This window comes from Haliaeetus leucocephalus, unplaced genomic scaffold (genome assembly GCF_000737465.1).
Source record: "Haliaeetus leucocephalus isolate CR32 unplaced genomic scaffold, Haliaeetus_leucocephalus-4.0 Scaffold136, whole genome shotgun sequence".
Taxonomy (NCBI): Eukaryota; Metazoa; Chordata; class Aves; order Accipitriformes; family Accipitridae; genus Haliaeetus; species Haliaeetus leucocephalus.
The window spans coordinates 1558262-1580273 of record NW_010972572.1 but is presented as its reverse complement, the minus strand read 5'-3'; the positions used below and the strand labels follow the sequence as shown (position 1 = coordinate 1580273).

At 40.3% G+C, this 22012-nt stretch overlaps 1 protein-coding gene across 1 annotated transcript in view; it reads right to left on the bottom strand.

The window, feature by feature from the left end:
• Positions 1 to 22012, bottom strand: part of AUTS2 (autism susceptibility candidate 2) — an 802063-nt gene that overhangs the window by 5531 nt on the left and 774520 nt on the right. Inside the window, 12 exon segments of the mRNA XM_010585913.1 lie at positions 1927 to 2149; positions 3053 to 3136; positions 4534 to 4611; positions 5152 to 5293; positions 9240 to 9311; positions 10913 to 10942; positions 12700 to 12771; positions 14090 to 14185; positions 18265 to 18309; positions 18778 to 18998; positions 19962 to 20215; positions 21821 to 22012. The exon segment at positions 21821 to 22012 is cut by the window's right edge and continues 9 nt beyond it. Of these exon segments, the coding sequence (XP_010584215.1) occupies positions 1927 to 2149; positions 3053 to 3136; positions 4534 to 4611; positions 5152 to 5293; positions 9240 to 9311; positions 10913 to 10942; positions 12700 to 12771; positions 14090 to 14185; positions 18265 to 18309; positions 18778 to 18998; positions 19962 to 20215; positions 21821 to 22012 (1509 nt within the window).

Here is a 22012-nt window from a genome sequence, read left to right as displayed (position 1 = left end):
TTTTGGGGCTGATAAAGTTAGACCCTTGATGACAGGATGATTTTGAGATGAAGTCATACCTCCAGGTGTGATTCCCAGCTCTTCCTGTTTGTGCAAATTTGCTTAAAATAGGTAACAGAGATTGGGACCTCAACTAGAAAGCAAGGCTACATCCTCACCCTGCTGGGTGCTACTGAAGGTAAAATAATAGGTATTACAAAAAATAGGCTCGCAAACTACTCCAGATATTATCTACATAGGGAGCACGTCTGCAGGAAGGGATTGTCAGCATCTTCTCATACAGGCAACAGTGTGAGCATGCTGCAAAGTAGAACTCTTCAAAACCACGCAGATGGATGCACAGCAACACTAAATCGGTGAAAACATTGTACTAAACTGGTAGGCATAATTGTGCAGAAGTATGAAGTATGAATGACGCTTACTTTTAAGCTCTCAAACTATTAAAAATAAATATGTTCTGAGCTATGATATGGAGTTCAGGCAATGCCAAAGCAGCTTGCAAAGAATGTATTTCAGAAAGGGATTTTCTTCAGCAGGAACACTTCATAAGAAAACAACAAAACAGCAACTGAAATAATCACATTATTCTAAAGACGACCCATATCATTAGTAACTAAAATGCTTTGCCATTCAAGCCAGTAAAGTTACTCACATGCTTAAGCATTTTGCAGGACAGAATCCCCAATTTGTAACAGCAATTTATTTTGAAGCATTAACACCAGACATGAAAATAATGAAGCTATGCTACCAAACAGAAAATATTCCAAATGGAAAATGTAGGTGAAAAGATCTGTAGTTTGACTTGCTCTTCACATTTTACAACAACACAGAAAAGCTCTTAAATGTATTTTTAGAATATCTAATGTGTTAGCATAACTTCTTTTAGAATAGGCTACTAATGCGTATATTTGGGTTAGTGACAGAGAAGTCAGAAAAGCACATCTCCTAAATATTCTTTTATGTTAAAAAGTTAGAAACAAATAGCCATTATGTAGTAAGTAATGTGCAAACTTAACAGGAAAGCCATTAAGCCACAACTGAAAAAGCTGAAATCAGCCTCTCTACATTTTTCAAGGAAGGCATGACACTTGCTGAATGGCAAATTCTTATAATTTGGTACTTAAATGTTAAGAGGAATTGTTACTGAGTTAACTGTATAATGGGAACAGTCCTGACAAAAAAAATATGACCAGGTTTTACTTTCCATTAACCCTTCCCAGCCTGGACATGTTAGTGTGCAAGTCCATGTAAAACACTGAATAAAAACTGTGCTTGAAGGTGTATAACAGCAGTGCATGTGTGTGTGTCTTTTTTGAGGGGAATTAAGGTTCATTTAATGGACTGCATGCACTGAAACTTACTGTGGTATTGGAACATGACATACCCGGTGCATTTTACAGTGTTATAATTTTACAAGTCTATCAGTGGTCCCCCTGGTCAGTCTATTTTTGAAGAGGAAGGTAGCGTTACTTCTTTTGCAGACAAGGTCTGATTTACAAAGTTATTTAAGTATTTGAAGGTGCAGATATGCGTCTGATGGACTTTATAATCCTTCTTTTCATCCTGTCAGGCACCTATCTACACGGTAAGTCTTCAAAAGACTTATGACAATGACACCCACAAGGTAACAAAAGTGTGTGGATCTGCTTCTATTCTCACTTGACACTGCCTGAACTCTGCTCCAGCAAAGCTCCTTCTGATGAAGTGTGGTGCAAGTGAGAAGAGAAACAGATACATTAGGAAACACCCGAGTTAGAAACCTGCATCTTCCGTAGTGCCTCGCATCGTAGGCAGCAACTCTGTCAGCTCTCCAGATGTCCCTCTACTGAAGCTCTGGTTTAACAATGTGCCAGGCTGGGAAGGGTTAAAAGCGGAACAGAGCCCCAAGCTTTGAACTAGACAATTCTTGGAAGTGTTCTTTCGTACCTTTCTTTGTCATCTTTACTAACAGATGAGTCTCGTTTATCTACATCTCTATCTCTGTCATGAGCTGCAGCAGATGAACTGCGCTCCAGCTCTCCTGGCTTCAGCCAGGGCGGAGGGGTCGGGAACGAAGGAGGAGTTCGGTGCAGTCGGTTCCAGGGCTCGTGAGGGTTGCTAAAGCTCTGCATACTGGGGCCATCCTTGTGGCCGAACATTGAGTTGGGTGCTGAAATGGTGAAGTGGAAAACAAAAAGGTTTAAGAAAAGGTATGCTCTAGTGAAGGTACTTACCAAAAAAACTTTTACAGCACTCAGAGTTAAAATGAATACATATTATTGGGAGCTGGAAAAGGAAAGGAAATTAATAGAGATTCATTAGAGGGTCTCATTCCTAAAAATGGGCAGGCATCTGACAGCTGTTTTAATTGGAAAGGGAAATGCTGTGGATAAAATTGACAAGGGATGACGTAGTAAGATAAAAGTGACAATGATCCTCATTCAAAGTATTTTTGAAACATCAGGAAATGACCATTATATGGACTATAAATAATGGAACTTGTTGCGTTTGATCCTGAACCAAAGTAAAATTATAGGTGACCAAAATCATGCCAGATTTGAAGTATGGAGAAAGAAACTGATTTTTAAAAGGATGATCTTTTGTGACTGGCCAAATCTAGAGAAATGTTGATGATCCTGGACAAATAAATGCAGGTTAGTGATCTTTTCCAGGCACATTTCCTGGATTACTGGTGAGAAAGGAAAAAAAAAATGTTCCCATCCACAGCTAGGGCTGCTGCACACATTAACTATTTCTGAACATGCAACAAAACCATGAGAAATTTCACAAACTCCCTTAGACTCATAGGTTCTTTTTTTTTTTTTTTTATTGAACGATGTAATGGTGACATTTAGCACTACGTTGAACCCAAATTGTTAAGTAACTACTACAAAATAATCTACTGATGACTAAAAAATGCTGTTATTTAGAAGAAAAAGATGGCTTTTCAAATTCCCATCTCTTAGTGGCATGTGGTCTAAGCAACTGGTAAAAAAGACAGCAAATAGTCACCATCACTCAATATCCTGAATTACACAGCAAACAAGAATTCATACACAAAGAGGTTACTCACTAACTGTCGGGTTCCCGAGTCCCCCGAAGGCATTACTACCCACTGCAGTGAGACCACTGAAGGAAGCCGGTCGATTGAAAGGCTCTGCAAACCAACAGAAACAGCTGAAGCTCACTGGCATGTTGGTAATTATGACAAAGCATTAGCGTGTTATCCAACTGCATTACGTCTGCATGAAAGCTCAGTCTGTGCCCATCAGTAGTTGCACATCATCCTCCCACAACAGAGCAGTTATTGTGAGGGGGTGGGACATAAAACCCCATTTTTTTTCAATGACAGTATGCATGCAATCACCTTACTAGAAAAACTTCCTCTTCAAAGGAAAACAAGATGTTAAAATATACATGGCATTGAGGCCTGTACTTCAGCGTAAGTAGCTACTTCATTTAAAACCTGCAAACATCTCCATTTTTATTTCCTTTTATTCCCTTCTTATTCAATTCCACGGTCTTTCTCAGGAAATGCAAGACTATTATTAACTCTGGCAACTGTGCTCCAAACACCTTCAGGCCATGTCTCCTAAACCATAGCCAGGATATAAATAAAATGTCCTATTATACCGATATGTCATGCTGACCCGAACATTTTGTAATTCTCTTGATATTTATTGCTAACACTATACAAAAAACTAGTATGGACTGAAAAATATTGGAATAATTTTTTTTAGTACTTAATGCATACAGGCTATAGATAAGTCACATGAATGAAGCAAATTATCTTCTCACTTTATTTTGGAGAAGTCTAACAATTCTGATGAAACTACTTCTGATAAATACCAGCACAAAGAAAAGGAAGACCAAACCTAGCATTTTGTATAGGCAGCTAAGTGCAGAATGACAAACCTACATTGTTAGTCTGCTGTATCAATTTGGTGACCCTCCCAAATCCTTCCCTGTGCAAAATAAAATCCCAATTTAGAGTATTGATATTGGATGCTCCCGCAGGCAGCAGACCACTTTATTACAACATCAGTAAGTTAGAAGGGAAATAACATTTGGTAACTTGGGTGGTTCCTTTTTTAAATGCATATTCACTAATTTTCACTAACAGACACATCTGAGGCCAGATCACAGTATTTTAAAGATATCTCTCCCACTCACTTAAATGGAAAAGTAGACATCTAAGTAGGAGTTAGGAAAAAAACCCCACCTCTATGAACCGAAGCCTTAACCTTAAGGCATTTTTTTGACTGGTTATAAACATGACTACAGTGAAACTTAAGCAGTCCTGTCGCTCTGCTCCTCCAATGTCCACACCATTTTCAGAAGTATTTCAAAACATGCTGTCCGTGATACTATTATGTGTATTTAGAACTGCTACTTGGCTAATGGCTAAAATTAAATGGATAAAATGTGCAATTTGTAAAGGTTAAGTAGGCAGGGTACTCAAAGAGTCTCCACATGGGAAACCATTAATGGTCTCAGTGGACAGTGTGTGTTACTTTTGCATTGTATTCACTGTTAGTTGCAGAGAGAACGTACCTAAGTGAGCAGCTGGGTTGAGAAAGTTGCTGTGGTGAGGTGGTGGGCCGAAAGGGGTGCCGGCTGGATGACCCCCACCTGCCAAAACAAAGCAAAAGGGGTGAATGCCTAGCAAAAGCTCAGAAAGGGACTCACTGTGCTCTGGGCTTGACTATAATTTCTTAAATGGCAGCTCATGTGATTAGAGATTGCTGTAGACTGAGTGGGGGCTCTCAGGTCAGGATCCTATGCAAGTAGCAGCGGCTTTTCTGAACAGAAACCCCCAGTTAGAGCATAAGGGGGGAGGAGGGATGGGGGGGAATGTTTCAGTACAGGAAAAAAAAAAAGAGCATGTGAAATACAGCTTATTTCCAACCTGTTATCTCCATGATGCATTGGACATCACTGTGTGAAGAAATGTTCCTCCATTTACTACCTGTATGGCATTTCAGCAGGTTGGGCTTTTTTAAAAGCATATAGAATAATTTGAAAATATTTATCAAATGGACTAATAGTCCCTGGCATGTCTTGCAGAGAGTTCATAAGCCAAAGCATATGGGAAATTTCCTTTTAACACGGCAAGGATTAGCATTTTAATGAGCATGCCACAAGAAGGAGATTTCACTTCTCAGTACTCACTGGCTGTAGAGAAGAGAGTCGAGGGCCGGGCCAGGTCATGGGGGTGGTGGATGGCTCCAAAAAGGCTGGGGCCTGGTGGCCTGCTCAGAAATTCAGGTTTCAGGCCAAAGTCCAGCTTGTGCGGATCAGACTGCATCTGTTTCTGAAATGTAAAACAGGATTTGGAAGAGACTGTCCTAAAAGATAGCAGTAAAAGGCACTTTCAGAATGATGTGGGTATAGCAATTTATTCACACTAACTGACGTTTTAACAAGAATATTAGTTTTTGGGACCCCGAGCATAGGTACACAGCTGTCTTCCTGGAAGGGGGATCTAAGGCAGAGAGAGAAAAATCTGTCTCCCAATGCACATTTCCCGCAAATTTCAAGTGTTTTCACATATGGTCACATCCAGCCCTCTGGACCAAAGCATTTCAGCACAGACCTGACTTTAAAGAACAAACATAAAAATCTTTGAAGAGGCCTCAGACACTTGCTTAGCTGTAATAGGTCTGTCTAAAAATAATAAAAACAAAGCCGAAGAGAAATGTTAGTTTGGACCTGATGCCAGGTGGGCAGGAGTGTTAAAAGCTGGATGAAAGCATCAGCCGTAACAGGCACAACTGCCAGCTGACCCTCTCTTCCCACTGCAGGCATCCCTTGCCGGACAGTTAGGGCAGAGACAAGTCAATGGACACCAGAACCATTACTTTTAAATGTGAAGCTGCAATCAAGAAACACTTGATGCAGTGTATCTTTCAGTCCCTCTCAGACTGCAACTGAGCAAGCTAGGGCCTAAAATGAATCAAATTACAGATGAAGCATATTTGAGTCTAAAGAACTGAAGTCCCGTTTTGACTGCTTGCACTCCAAAATTCAAAGCACTGTATGTCACTGTCTGTACATATATGGTATAAGAATGAGCAGGCTGTCTTTTTTAAGGTAAATTTGCTGAGGTAGCTGTATGGTAAATGGTAAGTGGATGAAGGGTGGGCTCTTCTTTGTGCCACGTACTCATTTTAGTGGTCCCTAATTCAATAGTTTTATAGAATGCAGAGGAAAACCAAATTCCCAATTACTTGTGCTGCCAGAACTCCCAAAACACAGATTGCTGATTAATTGTGCAGGTCAGCTGAAAGGATTTACAAATGTGTAACACTGAACCAGTAGATTTTAACAGGAATTCTGAAGCATGTTACGCTTTATAAATCAGTATTTAATACTGTGCCAGCTCAGCGTACAGACTATTACAATGATATAAATATGCATATTAAAAAGTTATGACCAAGTTAATGTGCATGCCTAGTAGCTGTTTTTCAAGTGCTAGTAACATGTCTATGTAGCTATGAGAACAAAAACAAAAAAAAAGAACAAAAAAAAAGCAAAAAAAAAGAAGGCTTTATCAATGCTTTGAGATAATGGCCTGCAAAAATATTGAAATGGAAAAGATGGCCAAGTTAAGGTCATATCTTTTAAGGAAGTAACACTGTAATGCTTTACTAATTAAAAAAAGTTCAGAAAATACAAACGCCTCAGTTGAAGCTTGTGTACCAGATTTTTGTGCTATGAACTCTTTTTATTCTTCTTTTTAACAACAAAGTTATAAACCTCTGACAGGCATTACTCAGAATAGCAAAAGCTGGCTGAAACTTTAATTGCAGCTATATGAATGGTGCTCTTCTAAATAATGAAAAAATCCCCTGTCTGAAGAGGAACAGGAATATCATGGATGTGTTAGAAGATTTTTTAATGTGTTGCTTTACCTTAAAATAGTACCAAGGAAAATTGATCAGATTTATTTTATCCCCAGTTGCTGTTCAGGAGAGCAACTCCTCTTGATGATAATCCTTACAAATGTATTTGAAGTCCAGCAAATGTGTAACACCTTAACTCAGGGCCCACTAAAATCAATGTAAATGTCTGCACTGATTTCATGGCATGTTAGATTGGGCCATAAGGCCTTTCCTAAAAGAGACAGGGCCAATTATGGAGCATAAATTCTCTGTTGAATGTGGGCAAGTAATGCCCTGGTCAGTCTAAGGAGTGTAAAATTGCTTTGTGCCCAGAGCTGGTATGCAACCCTGGCTTTGTCTGAGGAATTCCCTGGGTGTGCAGACAGGTTACACAGGTCTGAACTGTGTCTTGGTGCAGAGGTATAGGCAGGCAAACAGCATCCACAGCTGCATGCAATTTTTCCTGGGGTCAGGAAGGTTGTGTGTTAAAAGTTTCCTATCTTGCCTGCTTCTTCAGTGTCTGCTGTTGCCCTTTGCAAGCAATTACTAGCAGGCCAGATAGTTACCAATTCTTCCATACTTTGCAAGCAGTCCAGTGGCACTGCATGCAACTTGAAATCTGTGAGTAAATATATTTTATTCCCTGCTCTACAGTTAGGCAGCGTCTTCAACTTGTGCAGAAGAAAAGGCACCTTCACAACGTTGGGCTAGAAGGAGAAATCATTCTGTATGAGCCTTCAGCCAGAGATTTCACACTTCATGGTCGCATGCAGAGGGGAGGACTTCATTCCTGTGTGGGAGTCGTGACAGCCCACGGGGATGTAAACCAACTCGCCTTACTGACTGTAGACCATACCTAATTTTTTGACTGAACTGAGATAGTGAAATACATTTCCCAATTATTCTTGAAATTATCATCAGGCACAGCCTCAAAAAGTCAAGTAACATCCTTCTCTGTACTTCTGGGCTTTTTTCCTGTTTTTTAACATGGAAGATGGAAAAGTATTAGGTAAAAGAAATGGCTGCATGAAAATGGCATTTACTATGAGTTATAAATACACCAGTATGACCTCTCTCTGAATATCAAATCAAGGAAGATTCAAAGGACATAGATAGCATGGGAATAATAATTTCATTTCAAGAAAATACCTTTTCAATAAAATAAAAAAAAGGACATATAACTCTCTAGGTCTATAATCTTGTCTTTTTTGATAATGGGAAGATGAATGAAGATCACTAGCAGGGGAAACATAAGGAAGCAGAGAAGAGAGATATGTCTACTGCAGCAAATTAACCTGTCAACCTTGTTTAAAAGGGTTATTTTTAAACTCTATTAGCTGCCGGTTTTAGTAGCTGTTCAACATCTTCATATTCTTATAGCACTACCTTATACAATTCAATTGCACACATAGACTGCAAAGTGCTATGGACTCCTCGTTAATTTTACTTTCTAACACAAGCTATTGACTCCTGAAGTACACGTATGAACAGTAAAGAACGCCAACCTTTCCTGACTTACTGAAAAACTTCAGGAGCCACAGAGAATTCTTCAGTGACAAGTACAGTGAAAATATTATAAAGGGAAAGAAACCTTCTTCACAGAGTCCAAGTGCAATGAAAATACAGTTAAAGTAAGAACGGAAATACCGTAACTATTAAATGAACACACTATTTGTTTTCCTCTGACATCTGTTTCAGGAGAACCTAAACTGGCCATGGCCCTTACCCTTGAAGTCTCAAAACATGTGTAACAAAGAAAAGATTTCCACCCCTACACCTTCAGTGCAATGAGGCAGTGTCTGGATAACATTACTTCATCTGAGAGGCTGTGTCTGCCTGACCAGCCCAGACACATAGAGGTGCCAACCTCCAGCTATGAGATGGGTTGTAAAAAGACTGAGGGGAGCCTGTGCAGCCACATTGGATAAAGCATCTTAGGGACAGGAGATATCTTCCTGTGCCATCTTCTGTCCGTGAACATTAATAAGAGGAATGGGATACATCTGCCTAGCTTCTCCAGACTTAAAAAAAATTAATCTTGATGTGACTGTGTCCTCAGCCATAAATAAAAGCAATGTTGTAGCTCAGAGGCACACCGATTTAGCTCTTCCTAGCTACAAACTGGTTGTTATCGCCTAAGATCTGGTGTCCTTGCTGCGAGGCATCACAGACATTCCTTTGAGACTCTACCTTTAGGTTTTTAATTCCAACATACCATCACTAAGAAACAGAAGGTTATGCTTAATGCTACATAAGGTTACTTTAACAAGGCATTACCCATGGCACAGAACTGCTAACAGTGAGAGGCAAACTCTTCCTCTCATAGGTTTGCACTGTGCAATTCATCTGAAATTCATGCGTGCTCAAAAGACTGACCTTGACTTTCTGTTGATGATGGTATATCTGCCAGGCGATGTGAACATGCATAGCACACCACTTTCCAGGTTTCTGGAAAAAACAAAGGGATACAACATGAATCAGTAACTTTCAAAAACCTGTGATGCTTTCCTCTAGTTCTAGCAACTCTTGCCAACTCTTAGCCCCATCTAAGGCATTCCCCACGCCAAGACAACTGAAAGCAAAGGGTCTCCCCTTGGTGCCTTCCCTCTCCATCCTCTTGGGAAAGCAGAAATGCAAAGAATTTGTCCCTTGCTAAGAAGTTTATCTGGATATCCAGGAATGCCCCTGGTCACTCTCCTCTTCAAATAAACTCATGCTCGGGTTTTACACACTTTTGTAATCTTCTGACGCCACTGGCTGAGAATGCAGCTTGTGTTGCTGAAATCAATGAAACTGTCTTCCAGTCAGCAGCTGCTCTGAGTAGCTGGATTGCTTTACAACTGTACATTGAGTTCATTTCTGGAAGTGCAGCTATTCTAAGACTAGCCTTTCCATCAAAAGATGAAAATGAAAGCTCTTTAAAAGATCACTGTTTTTCAAAATGAATCTGACTCCCACATGTAATTTCTGGTCTGTACCTCCAAAACTCTGGTGCATAAATATACTGCAAAAATTGGAGGTCAGTCAATTCACACTGTTTGGGAAGGCTCTTTGCATCCTTCCTGCCACCATGCTTTTAAGTCATGGGGAGGAGAGAGGGAGGAAAGAACCAGAGTGCTATTTGGGTTTTCTTGTTGATTTTGTACTCCATTTCCAATACATCTGGAAATCTTGTCTGAAAAAGACTCATTCAGGATATACTTTCTCCAATTTTGTTATTTAGAGGTCTGTAGTTAACTACACATCTAATGATTCCTGCAGATTTAAAAATAATCACAAGAATTCAAGAAGGTCCTCAAGCTACTGGTAATTTAAATGTTTCACAAACTAAGGCATATGCTCTACCTTCTATTTCTCGGTGTATAACAACCAACAATTGAAAACACAGAAAAATAAAACCCATGTCACACACATACTCCCCTAAACTCAAGCCTTTTGCTTATTCACAGTAACTGGCTGTGCTAGTGATTTAGTAAGTTCACTTGGTTGGTTCGATCAAAATCTAGACCTTCTTGAACATCTTGAAAAATTAACAAAAACCCCTCTTTTGGATCACTAAAAGACTGGATCTTTTCATCCTTATTTCTAAAATATTTTGTGTTTGAAGTGGATTGTCTCTACGCTTGAAAGTAAGATACTTTGGTAGGAGGTACCATACCGAATAACACTGAAAACACATAGTAAATAATGAAAAGCAAAATCCTTCAGTCTGCAGTGAAATGACAGGGGATCACTGCCAGGATAGGTCTCTAGGATTTGGCTCAGGAAACCTGCTAAGCCAGCACAATAGAAGGATTATCAATATTTAACCTCCAGTACTCGTGCTAGGAGGTTGCAGGAGAAGAACAGAAAACTTCCAACTTTGAAACTGTGTATTTTCCTTGAGTGACCACAAGATGCACACAAAGAAGGACTGACCATGCTGCTCAGCAAACACGGTGTAAAATACCCAAGATGAAACACGGCATTGCTTTATAATTAGTCTGCTGCTTTAACCCAGTGGGGACTGAGACAAGCCTGACAAACTGTATCACAAGAAGATTTCTTACCCTCAACATGGGCCTGAACGGATCTGTCAACTGTGAAGAAGAAATGACAGCTTGGTTACATGCCTGTCACTCAAACAATTGCTCTAATTAACAAATTTGTATTGCTTCATTAAGAGATGAAATTAAAATGTTATAATTTTACTTTCAAATGAAGCCCTTTCGGATAATAATTAGTCCTTAGCCTCCGTATTTGAGCTGGTCTCCCTCCCCCCACAGCTGTTGTACCTAAGTGTTGACAAGCAACTAAACAAGCCTCACACAGAGTGCTCTGTCCTCTGGCATCATCATTAATTTGTTGATTTAATGCTACAAAAATGGCTGGTTAACTACTCTGAAAAAAACCACAGATCTATCCTTTGGGCAAACTTCTGTTCTCATCTTTCAAAGCTGCTCAGCTCATGAGAAGACTGGGTAGTGGACAGGGCCCCTTCTTCCCAGGCTTGATCCCACGAATTGAGTTGGAACGGGATGGAATGGTGTTTCGGACGTGCCCCTGCAAACCAGTGACTGTGTCTGTTCAATGGCTATGGTATGAAATGTCTGGTATGGACGTGAACATTCAAATAGCCATTACTGACTGACTGCTTGCCTGATGTGTTCTCTGTCATAAATGGGCTTTGCCTTAAGTATTTTTCACGCTGCAACAGATGTTGGTAAACAAGAGCTATATAAAAAACCAATTTTCTCATTATTATTTTTTTGTGTGGCCTGTTTTTTGGGGGTAGACTATTTTCTTATTCTCCTTTTTTGCTCACATTTCATCAATTAATACTGGAAAATAAATTCAATTTATTGGGTATTTCTTACTTGTTTTGGATTTTCTGTTTTGAAATGCAATACTGAAGGAGATTTATAAGTGTAAGAAGTACTTTGTAGATGCAGTGATGGCACAATACATCATCTTGAAATACTTGAAACTACACTACAAGTTGAAAGGGAGCATAAAGCTAAATGACTTAATGATGGGAGGCTCTAGTTATTTTTTCAATTAGACAGAAAAAACAGAAACAAAAAAATGTGGTTCCTTTCAGTATAAAGCTCAACTACAGCACCAATTCAGAGCAAACCAAAGTACCGGAACTTGGCATAACCCAAAGAAAACAGCTCTGCTGTACTTAAAAGTTTAGCCATACCACAACACAGATTTTTAAGGAGAGCTCCCTGTTGCTTTTGTCAGAGAGTTCTGCTACAAATATGACTGCGTGATGTTCCTCGTTACAAACAATGTATATTAATTCAAACATGCAAACAACCCATGGGCATTCACAAAGAACAGAAAAAGGCTAAGAGACAACGTGCTGAGACAATAAATGCTGTTCACATACGCTAGAACTCAAAAATCCAGAGGCGCCAAGTAATCAATAAAGTGCATCCGTATTTCACTCCTGCGATCAATGATACAGTAACCAAGGGAATAACTGTCATTGCCCACATTAAAAACAATTACAGAGTATAAACATAAATCTTGAAGAGGTTTGTACATTTCTACCTTGAATTGGACTTTTATGCCTTTACCCCCGGGCTTGTGGGGATGCCTGCTGACAACAAGGGAAGAGCTCTTCCTTTGCATAGTATCTATGTGCTTTTGCGAATGATGAGCAGAAGCAAGCATTGGGATTTAAACTGCTCTCATACAACTTCTCTAGTTCTCATTGACTCAAAACAGTTCAGACTAAGCTTTAGTTTTAGGATGTTAATTGGGACATATTGAACACAATAGCTCTAGCATTGAAGGTTTTCAGGGGGAATAAACTTTACTTGAGAAAAATACAACGTTTTCTACAGACCCGTGGATCTTTCTGTAGAAGGGTATGTGGGACAGTTCCAGGTCTGGCTGCAACATCAATAGGATTGGAAGTCTAGAAATACCACAAGGAAAGACAGCATTTTTGAGTAATACAACACATAAAAGCAACAGAAAGTGAAAAATAATACATTATCATTAACATTGCCTAAGCAATGAAGATAAACTTTTTAAAGAGGAAAGGATAACCATTATAATCCACTTAGTAATGTGCGTATTATCATCTCAATTTTCAGACTGTCATTGTCCACCAACTTCCCATTACTTTAATCCAAAACACGTGAGGGAACGTTGACTGTTTACACTGGAAAATCCTTCCACTATCGAAAACCTGATTAGCGACGTATTTATGATACGGCATCTAAAGCAGTGTTTGGAGGACCAAGCTTGTGCTCTGCTGCTTATCAGCAATGCACTGGAACTGGCTAAAACTGCTAACCTGACTGTCAATGCGCAAAGCATCAGTAATCTGTTTAGTCACTGTACAAGGATCTGAACTCCATCCACAATGAACTGTTACCATACAGATATCAGGAAAAAGCAACATCCAGCTGAAAAAGATTAAAGCTCTTCCCATGATTTGAATGTAAATATTCAGCTAATATAACAAAATGCAGCTTTGTGGGGGGAAAAAAAAAAAAACCAAACAAAAAACATCTAGACAGAGCTTCTTCCTACATTAAAATGAAGAAAAAAAGAAATCAGCTACAGTATAACTAACAATTAAGTAACAGACTTGTTAACAGTCTGATTACCATACATATGAAGAATTCCACTAATGAACTGCAATTTACATATTCAGTCATTACAGTGGATAGGCCAATTTAAGAAAGGTGTCTTCTCTGCAGAAATTTCAGTCCTGATTTCAGTCTTTAGTTGCAAAGACTACAGACTACAGAATATGATTTCCTCCCACTTATAAATCAAGCGTGACTTCATGAAAACAAAAGAAAAACCCCCCAAACTCATCACATTTATCTATCCTAGCTATCACAAATGAGAGGAGAACTAAATCAGTGTATTGCATTGTGGTGGAGCTGTGAGATAATTATGGAAATGAGTAAACAATAATGATCATGGTTTCTTAAAATCTTTATTATTACATGACCTTACATTAATGCATACTACCTGAGAACTAATTATACTGCTTCTAAAGTTAACTATGCCATTATATAGATTTTTTTTAAAAAAATGCATGTAAATATATTTGAACCTAATGAGAAATAACTTCTTTGTAGTAAATTTGGAAAAAGCCAATTGTCCTCTGTGGAATTAGGCTGTAACTCAGATCTCAATTGCTCCAGAATCTGAAGCACATGCTAACCCTAAACCTAACCTCGCTCACACCACCAGTGTACTGGAGTATTTCTTACCTTGGGCTGAAATGCTCCTTGTAGCGAGCCAAAGGGGCCAGTTGGAGGAATCATAGGAGGAATACCTGATACAGCTGGAGGATAGGAGTGAAACAGCTGTAACAAAAAGATAGAACAACATAAATACAAGCACATGTCAAAATGAAGACAGGAAGTTGAACAAGACAGAGAAAGCATTCCTGCATAATATTAGGGAAATGGTACATGGAGAAAACTGAGAAGCATTGAAGAAGTGATCTTGTTGCAACAATGTTAGTTAAAGCAGTCAATGAAATGTTCACAAATGTCATGACGTTTAGAGCTTAAAAGCAGTTCCGAAATCATAAAGCAACAAACTGTCCCCTGGATTAGGCCATCATAGCGTAAAAGAAGCTTTTTTTTCCCCCCAACTATTAATTTTTTAATTGGGTAGACATTTTAAATGGTTTCAGTTTGCAAACCATTTCAAGAGAAAAGGCAGAATACTGAGCCAGATAAGACTCAGAAAACTACTGTTAAAGGGGAAAAACACCCCATATGAGTTCTAGGATAATGTATCATTAAAACTCTATTAGTACGTTAGGATTTTAATAGTATCTGTAGGAAATGAGGAAAATACGCACAATTCTTACTTCATTAGCCTGTCTGAGAGGATATCCTGCCACATCTAATATTAGCAGAGAGGCAATCTGATTTGTTCAAAATTATTACTTAAACAAAACACTGAGGCACCCCCCCCCCCCAAATTTAGGGTAGTGTTCTTATAAAGACAGACTACTAAGCATAAAAATGTGCACATCTCCACTGACCTCACTGATCCCAAAGTATCTGTTCTAAGAGAATTTAGGGGGGGAAAAAAAAAAGTGGTTCTGCACTAATGCAGACAAACACATGGGAAACAAGCAAGTAAACTGTAACATCCAAATCTTGTCTGTGGTCCGGCTGTGAATCTTTTACTCATGCTGTAACACAGATAACTCGCCCAATTCCACAGAAAATGCTGAGATTACACACAAAATTGCTTTCTGGTAGGAGTCGGGGGTTCAAAGCATCACACTCCAAATATGTTCTCACTGTGAAACCTCAATCAAGATCTAATGGGGCATGGCTGCTAACTCTGCTGGTATTGCCACCCAAACACCTGAAGGGTTTATCTGGCTGATACAAATTCACCTCTGAACACAGCTGATCAAAAATCAATCTACTGTATGCTACTTTTAAGATCAAAATAAATGAGTTAATGGCCAATCGAACAGAAGCAGGACTGGGCAAAGTAAAAGACTGGACACACGGAGTGGGCAAACACTGAGAAATCACATCCCAGAGTAAATCAGTATTGCAAGGTTTTGATGAATTTGTTTATGCCATGTTTAGGCATATGTATGTGCTTTTCTTAATCGGTTTCCTTCCACTAGCTTATCTTGCAAGGTCATTTATTTGTCTTATATTTACTGAAAGCTGAGAAAATATTTCAGTATTGTAGAGGTAGCAAAAGATTTTCTCAGTTTAAAAGCATGGTATCAAGTCCCCTTTCATAACATGTTTCTACTGTTGTTTTTAATTCTATTTAATTTGGACCTGCTTCATTCAATGATGCAGAAAGCATTTGTAGATTAGTTGATACTGAACTGTAGGCATTTGAGAAATCATTAAGAGACACATGTCCTCATTTACAATAACTTCTAATGAGTAAAATGTGTTTTAAATCCTCCAGTGTCTTCTGCATTTAATTCTGTGTGTAATGGACTAATTCCAAACGATGAAAAGAGACGTAATACTTAATATTCTATTGGCTATGACTAATAATAAGGAATGCTTTCCTTAGAGTTTTGTAACAACTGGTAAGTTAATTAAATGTGACCTTTCCTTAAGGTCAGAAGTATTAATAAAATGTAAATATTGTATATCCAGGATCTCTTTGTATCAGTTAAATTCCTCCAGTTTTCACAATACATCTTTCACAGTCAGTGCTTCCTTCTTCTTCCTCTCTTTTGAGCAACATTTTCCCCTTCTAGCTTTCTTCAGGAAACAATGTAGTACTCACAGCTTTCCTGGGGCCAGGTGCAATGTAACACTAAACTAGACTCAGTGTTAACTGTAGGTAAAAGTAATGCCTCTCTGTGCTACGGTAAGCTCCCCCCACCCCCGCCACAGAAATGATTGTAAAATCAAAGGTGCCAAGAAAGAAAACTGTTTTAAATTTCTGCATGAGCTTCTATGTGAGCTGTGTTCTCTATTCTAAAGCAGATTGATTTTAACTCTCTAACAGACCTTGCCCTCCTGCAAAGTTCATTTACAAGCTTTAAAACCATTGCCAGCTTTTTTTTGAGATGTCTGAATTCTTGGTGTGGATCTGTAGTGGAAACTCTTGTCACTAGGAAAAGGTCTATGGAAGTGCCATAGTTTCACAATATTTCTACTAAGAGGAAAAGCCCTATCAGGTATTCACTTATGCCAGCAAAAGTATGCTTTTTGATACTGCAGCTGCTCAGGCAACTGAAGCAAGCAATTCCTCTGTTACCTAGATAATCTATAGTCATAGTAGAAGAGATTACTGAAATACCCTAGCTAGTATGGCCTTGCTGTAGTTCAAGGAAGACTGTTAATCCAATGTAATTTGTCACCATCACCTTGATCTTCTGGTATTAGCTTGCTAAATATCCAACAGATGCAACAGTGATTATTTTGCAACTGCTTCACAAGGACAAAACTTTCCTGAAGGAAGGGCAAGGGAGGCATAGTAGACCAGACCTCAGCTGGCAGAGCTCTCCCATGTTCAATAGCATGGCTCCTTGGCTAACAGAGACCAACATGAAGCCTTTCCTTACTTTAAAGGGGGTAATACCATGACCTTTACAATCCAGGTAACTGCCAGATTTATAAGAGATTATGTCACTGAATTTGAAAAGCATATGCAGTTGGAGACTTTTGCAATGTTTCCTATATTATTACATGTCCACTTCTGTGCTTTGTCTAAAATTCATTTACCTATTTCCCAGTTACGTGTTCTTGCTTGAATCAACTTGCCACATTGATGATAATACATCTTTTGAATCCATGTAAAGCTCAGCAAATAAGAGTGCGATTTTGCAAACGATGCAAATGAGCAGCATTACCCTTTGGAGTAAAAGTGATTATCACAGGCTTAAATGTTTGCCTAATACTCCTAGAGCTCTGATCCTGCAAACACACTCATACAGTTAAAGTTACTCAAATGACGTGTCAGAAATTAATAGGACTATTCACATGTACTACAGGCATGAGTTGTTAGCAGGAACTGTGTTTAATCGGTACAGCAGAAAGCATCACACTATCATCTTAACCAGTTTTTTTTGCCCAGTTCCACTTCTAAGCAAAACACACACATAAAGCCAAGTGCTTTGCAAATTTCTGAGTGCTGATGCAGTACTCCTTCTCTCATCAAAATATCACTATTGGATTTAGAAATTCTTGTCATATTCAACCAGATACCCGCCTCTGCCAATATGATGAAGGAATGCAACCCATATTTCAGCAGCAAATGAATCAGTAGATTCAAACCCTTAAGAGCAGAAGCTTCACAATTAACTGGAATATTAAAAATCAGTTCATCTCAATAAATAACTTTTTTTGGTAGCTCTTAGATAAACACATCTAGTGCATAGCTGGATTCATGTTGCTGTCATCAAACAGAGCTTTCAAAACATAACAAGCCCAGTGGATCAGATGTGCCTTTGAAATCTGAAGAATAAGACAAGTTTTCAGATTTTATAAACCAAAATACGATCTATTAGGAAAACTATTAGACTATCTGTCCCTGAAGGATTTGTATGATAGTTTGTCATTTCATTTCAAGTTTCTTAGGAAAAATATCAGTCTAAGGGTTTGTGGCACAACTGAAACACAGTGATGAAATTACTGCTCTCTCCTGCTTCATGTAACAGTCAGCTCTTCTGTCTCATCTTTTTCACATCAAACCTGTCTTCAAATGTGTATGAACAAGAGATCTTTTGATTGGAAAAGCTGATACTGCATCTTTATCAGAAACAAGCACCATGAATGCAAGCCTTCAAAAGCCAAAGCAACCAAGAACGATAATGGTAAATCCTGGAGTGATGATTAGGGAGAGATTCGACATTGTGCCACTGATTGAGTGGTGATCCCAACCCACCACAGAAAAGCATTTAAGTCAGTTTTAAACAGAGTAATAAACTCACACTGTGACGGTAGAAGGGGTCAACTTTTGTAGGGTATTTGTCAAACTGCAAAGGGATCAAAGCACAAACTAGTTACTTTATATTTCCTTGCTTTAGTTCTGTTGGTAAAATAGAAGACTACTTCTCTATTATTTGGCAACCAACAGAGAGGAAGAAATATGGAGAAAATTAGTTTCCAATGAAACTTTGGGATTTTTCTTTCTTCAAGGTAAACCAAGGTCTTTACGAGACAGGAGAATGGAGGAAGCACCAGAGTGCACCACTCCAAGCACTGGGAAGTCCCACTTACGAGTGCCCTTTCAGCCAGCAGCCTGGTCCCTCAGCCCCTGCGCTGCCACCTGAACCTATTGCACATGTGACAATCGTGAGGAAGGGACAGCCCTTCCTCTCCTACCCAACCACACCTGGGCAGCAGAGTACTCCTTCCCCACAACCTGGGAAATTCTTAAATTTTTGTAATAAAGAATAGAGTTGTGCTCTACTTATCCTCACATTTCTGCCTGGGGTACGCACCATGGGCGGTGCTGGCGTTGGCATGATGGCAGTGGGTGGGATGGCGTGAGGGAAAGGCGTGAAGGTGTGCTGGTGTGTGTGTTGGTGTGTGTGCTGGTGCTGGTGCTGGTGCTGGTGGAACTCGGTCCTCAGGTACGGCGGCGGGCCGAGGGAGGCCCCGCGATCTGCACTCTGCGAGGCCAAAAATCGCGTGTTTAGTTCCTGACGGAGAAGATCTTGTTCTGAAATACAAACAGCAAAACAACCCCCCGTGAGCTCAGGGGCTTTTCCAGACCTTGTGCCACTTACGTTTGGTGTTGGTAGCAACGCTGTATTTAAAACTTCCTGGTGGTAAATCACAACACTATACAGGGTAAGAAAGCTCCCTCAGATCTTCCCCAAAGGCCTCGGACACAGACGAAAGTCTCCCTTTCCCCTCTCTCACCAAACCTGTCTTCACTACAGCATTCCTCTGAGCATTAACCTGAGGGTTCTCCCTGAATTTGTATGGACATGGACATAGTCCTAAATAGGTGAGGAGGTACAGGTAAGCTGGAGTGAGAGTAAACATCAAGTGGCTGCTGCTAACATGAGTACCCTGCTGCGTGGACACAAAATGATGTTACTCAAATGCTGAAAATCCTCCATTTTCTTCCCCCAGTTCCCTCTCAGTGACCCAGGAAGAACAGACACTTCACAGCTCCCCACAGTCCAAGTCTAAAAGAGCACCATTCTCTCCACTGATAAAAATCTCTACATCTCCACCCTGTCCCCCCAAACCCTTGCACGTATACGAGTTCAGGACCGCTGTGTGCACAGCCACTGGAGACCTTCCCTCTAGCCAGGGAAGCAAGGCTGAGCACAGACCACAACTGCAGCAAAGACATTCGCTCAGGGGGGTCACATATTCTGTGTGGGCACATTACGAACTCTAGAGTGTTTTTACCATGGGGAGAAAAAAATAGACATGGAAAAAGCAGGCCCTTCCAAAAATATTCATTCCCAGGGCAGAAGAAATGTCATTGGGTATCTCTAGGTGTTTTTGGCTTTGATATGACTCCAAATCGTTCAGCAATGAGTACAGCCTCTACCCAACCAACAGCTCCCATTGAATGGACCAAAAGGAATTATTCTGATTAAAACTGGAGAATTGGCTTCCTACGCTGTGCTAGACATGCTCAGGTCATGATCCATCTGTCTCTTACCTGAGTAAGTACTACCAGCTGGGTGTCCTGGAACCTGCAGTGTCCCTGACGTCAATGGTGGTGGAGGAGGCAAAGCCGTAGGAGGGGCAAACATATTGGGGTGATGTGGGTGTGCGGGGGGCTGGAGGGTGGGCGTGAAGGTATGCAGCGGGCTGTGGCTGGGTAAAGAGAGGGGGAATGGTGAGGCTGAGGGGTGGTGAGATATGTGTGGAGGAGGGGCCTGAGTCTTGGCAGGAGTGCTGCTTCTGCTGCTGCTGTTAATGAAAAGAAAAGCAATTAAGTGTTGCATGGAGGAGAGAAAAGCTCCAAATGTACACATACACAACCCCACCAAGCTATGCGTGGCCCACGTTAAACACATTACTAATGTAAGTCATACATTATAAATGCAAGTTACTATTCTACTTTTCTAGCAATACCACAGTGATACTCCTTTCTCCAACGATCTGCTGTACCTTTTCTAGTATCTTTTACTTCCTGTGGTCTCTCCACACCAAAACCCAAGACATATTCTCCCTTTCTCTAAGAGGCTGATATTCTGTCCTCCAACAACACAGGAATGACACACAAAGGAGTAATCAACCCTGTGCATTCGTTACTTAATTATCAGGTCCTTTCTACATGACTGCTTCCGACTTGTGTTTTCAGGCAAATGAAGCTCAAAATCAGTGATCACTGCATTAATAAAAGTTTAGGGTTTTTTTGCTATGACTTAGTAAGACAAAAGACTGCAGAAAATGTGAAACGAAGTTGAGAAGGCAACAATGGATATATGCTTATTGTACAGTTAATGCCTCTCTCTACCCCCACAATATAAAGAGAGAAGATGAGTCAGCAAAATAAATATTTGTGATTACATTGGTTGCAATTTTTCAGGTTTCGTTTCCTACTAATGAGTATTTAAAATATATTCATGTAATGCTTAATTCTACTTGTCATTATTTCAAGTAATGACATGCTTCTATTGCAGTGATTTTTAAAGACAAGCAATACCAACTTTGTTAAAAATAAATGAAGGTCTTAAACACCTCCCAGTCTTTAGTCAAACCCTGAAGCAACCATAATGATGGTTCACCAGGTCTTGAAGGACACCATCTGCCTGCTGGAAGCTCAGATTTGGTGAAGATGACCTAGTACTGACAGCATTAGCTTAGAGTAGGGGAAACCTGAGGTCCCTGACTCACAGAGACGTCATGGGTTCCTGTGAACATGTTGTTTAATCTCTCTGTTCATCTTTGTTATCCCCCTATAAAAGGCAGAGTTTTATCTCACTGTGGCCAGGTGAAGAGAAAAACATTGAAGACTGCAAGGTGTCAGCAGTGCAGGAAAAAATTCAGCTTTAAAGTCACTGGGGCAAGACCGTTTGTGCTAGGCTGTCAGCAGGGCCAACAGCAGCTCTATCATACTTCCTTCCCTAGGGCTTGTCAGTAGCTGGAGAAATCAGAAGATGTTTACAGGGATGGGAGGGTAAAAGAAGTTAGCCTTCAGAGAGCAGCCCAACCTGCAAGAATTGGGATTTTCTTCCCCTGGTCCATATTGCATAAAATCCCCTCCAAAAACCCAAGTATACAGTGACTGGCAGGAAAAGTAAAAGCAAATTAATGAAGTGCTTGAGAATACCTAGCATTTATGGGAACACTAGATCAGAAATAAAGCGATCCTGGCTCATTTCAGGGAAGGAATTACGGCTAAATGCACAAAGTCCCCTTTATTCCCCAGCGATGGGACGGGACGTGCTGCCACTTCTCTCCTTTAGCTAATTCATCTCCACTTCCTCCAGGCACGGTAAAGCATCGCCACCGGGCAGCAAGTCTGCAGAGACACGGGGCTTCAGCGCGCACGCGTTTCTGTTCGCCTACCTTAAGCTGTTGAGGCTTAAACTGCTGCTGTTATAGGCAGAGAGTGGCTGCGAGAGGCTCTGAGAGGCCGGATGGGGCTGCACCGGAGGGAGGTTTGGATGGGCCGGCTGCACCGGCGACTGCGGCCGGGGCGGGTGCTGGACGGGCGGCTGCGGCGCAGGCGGGCGGGCGGCTTCTTCTGGGGCTGGGGGC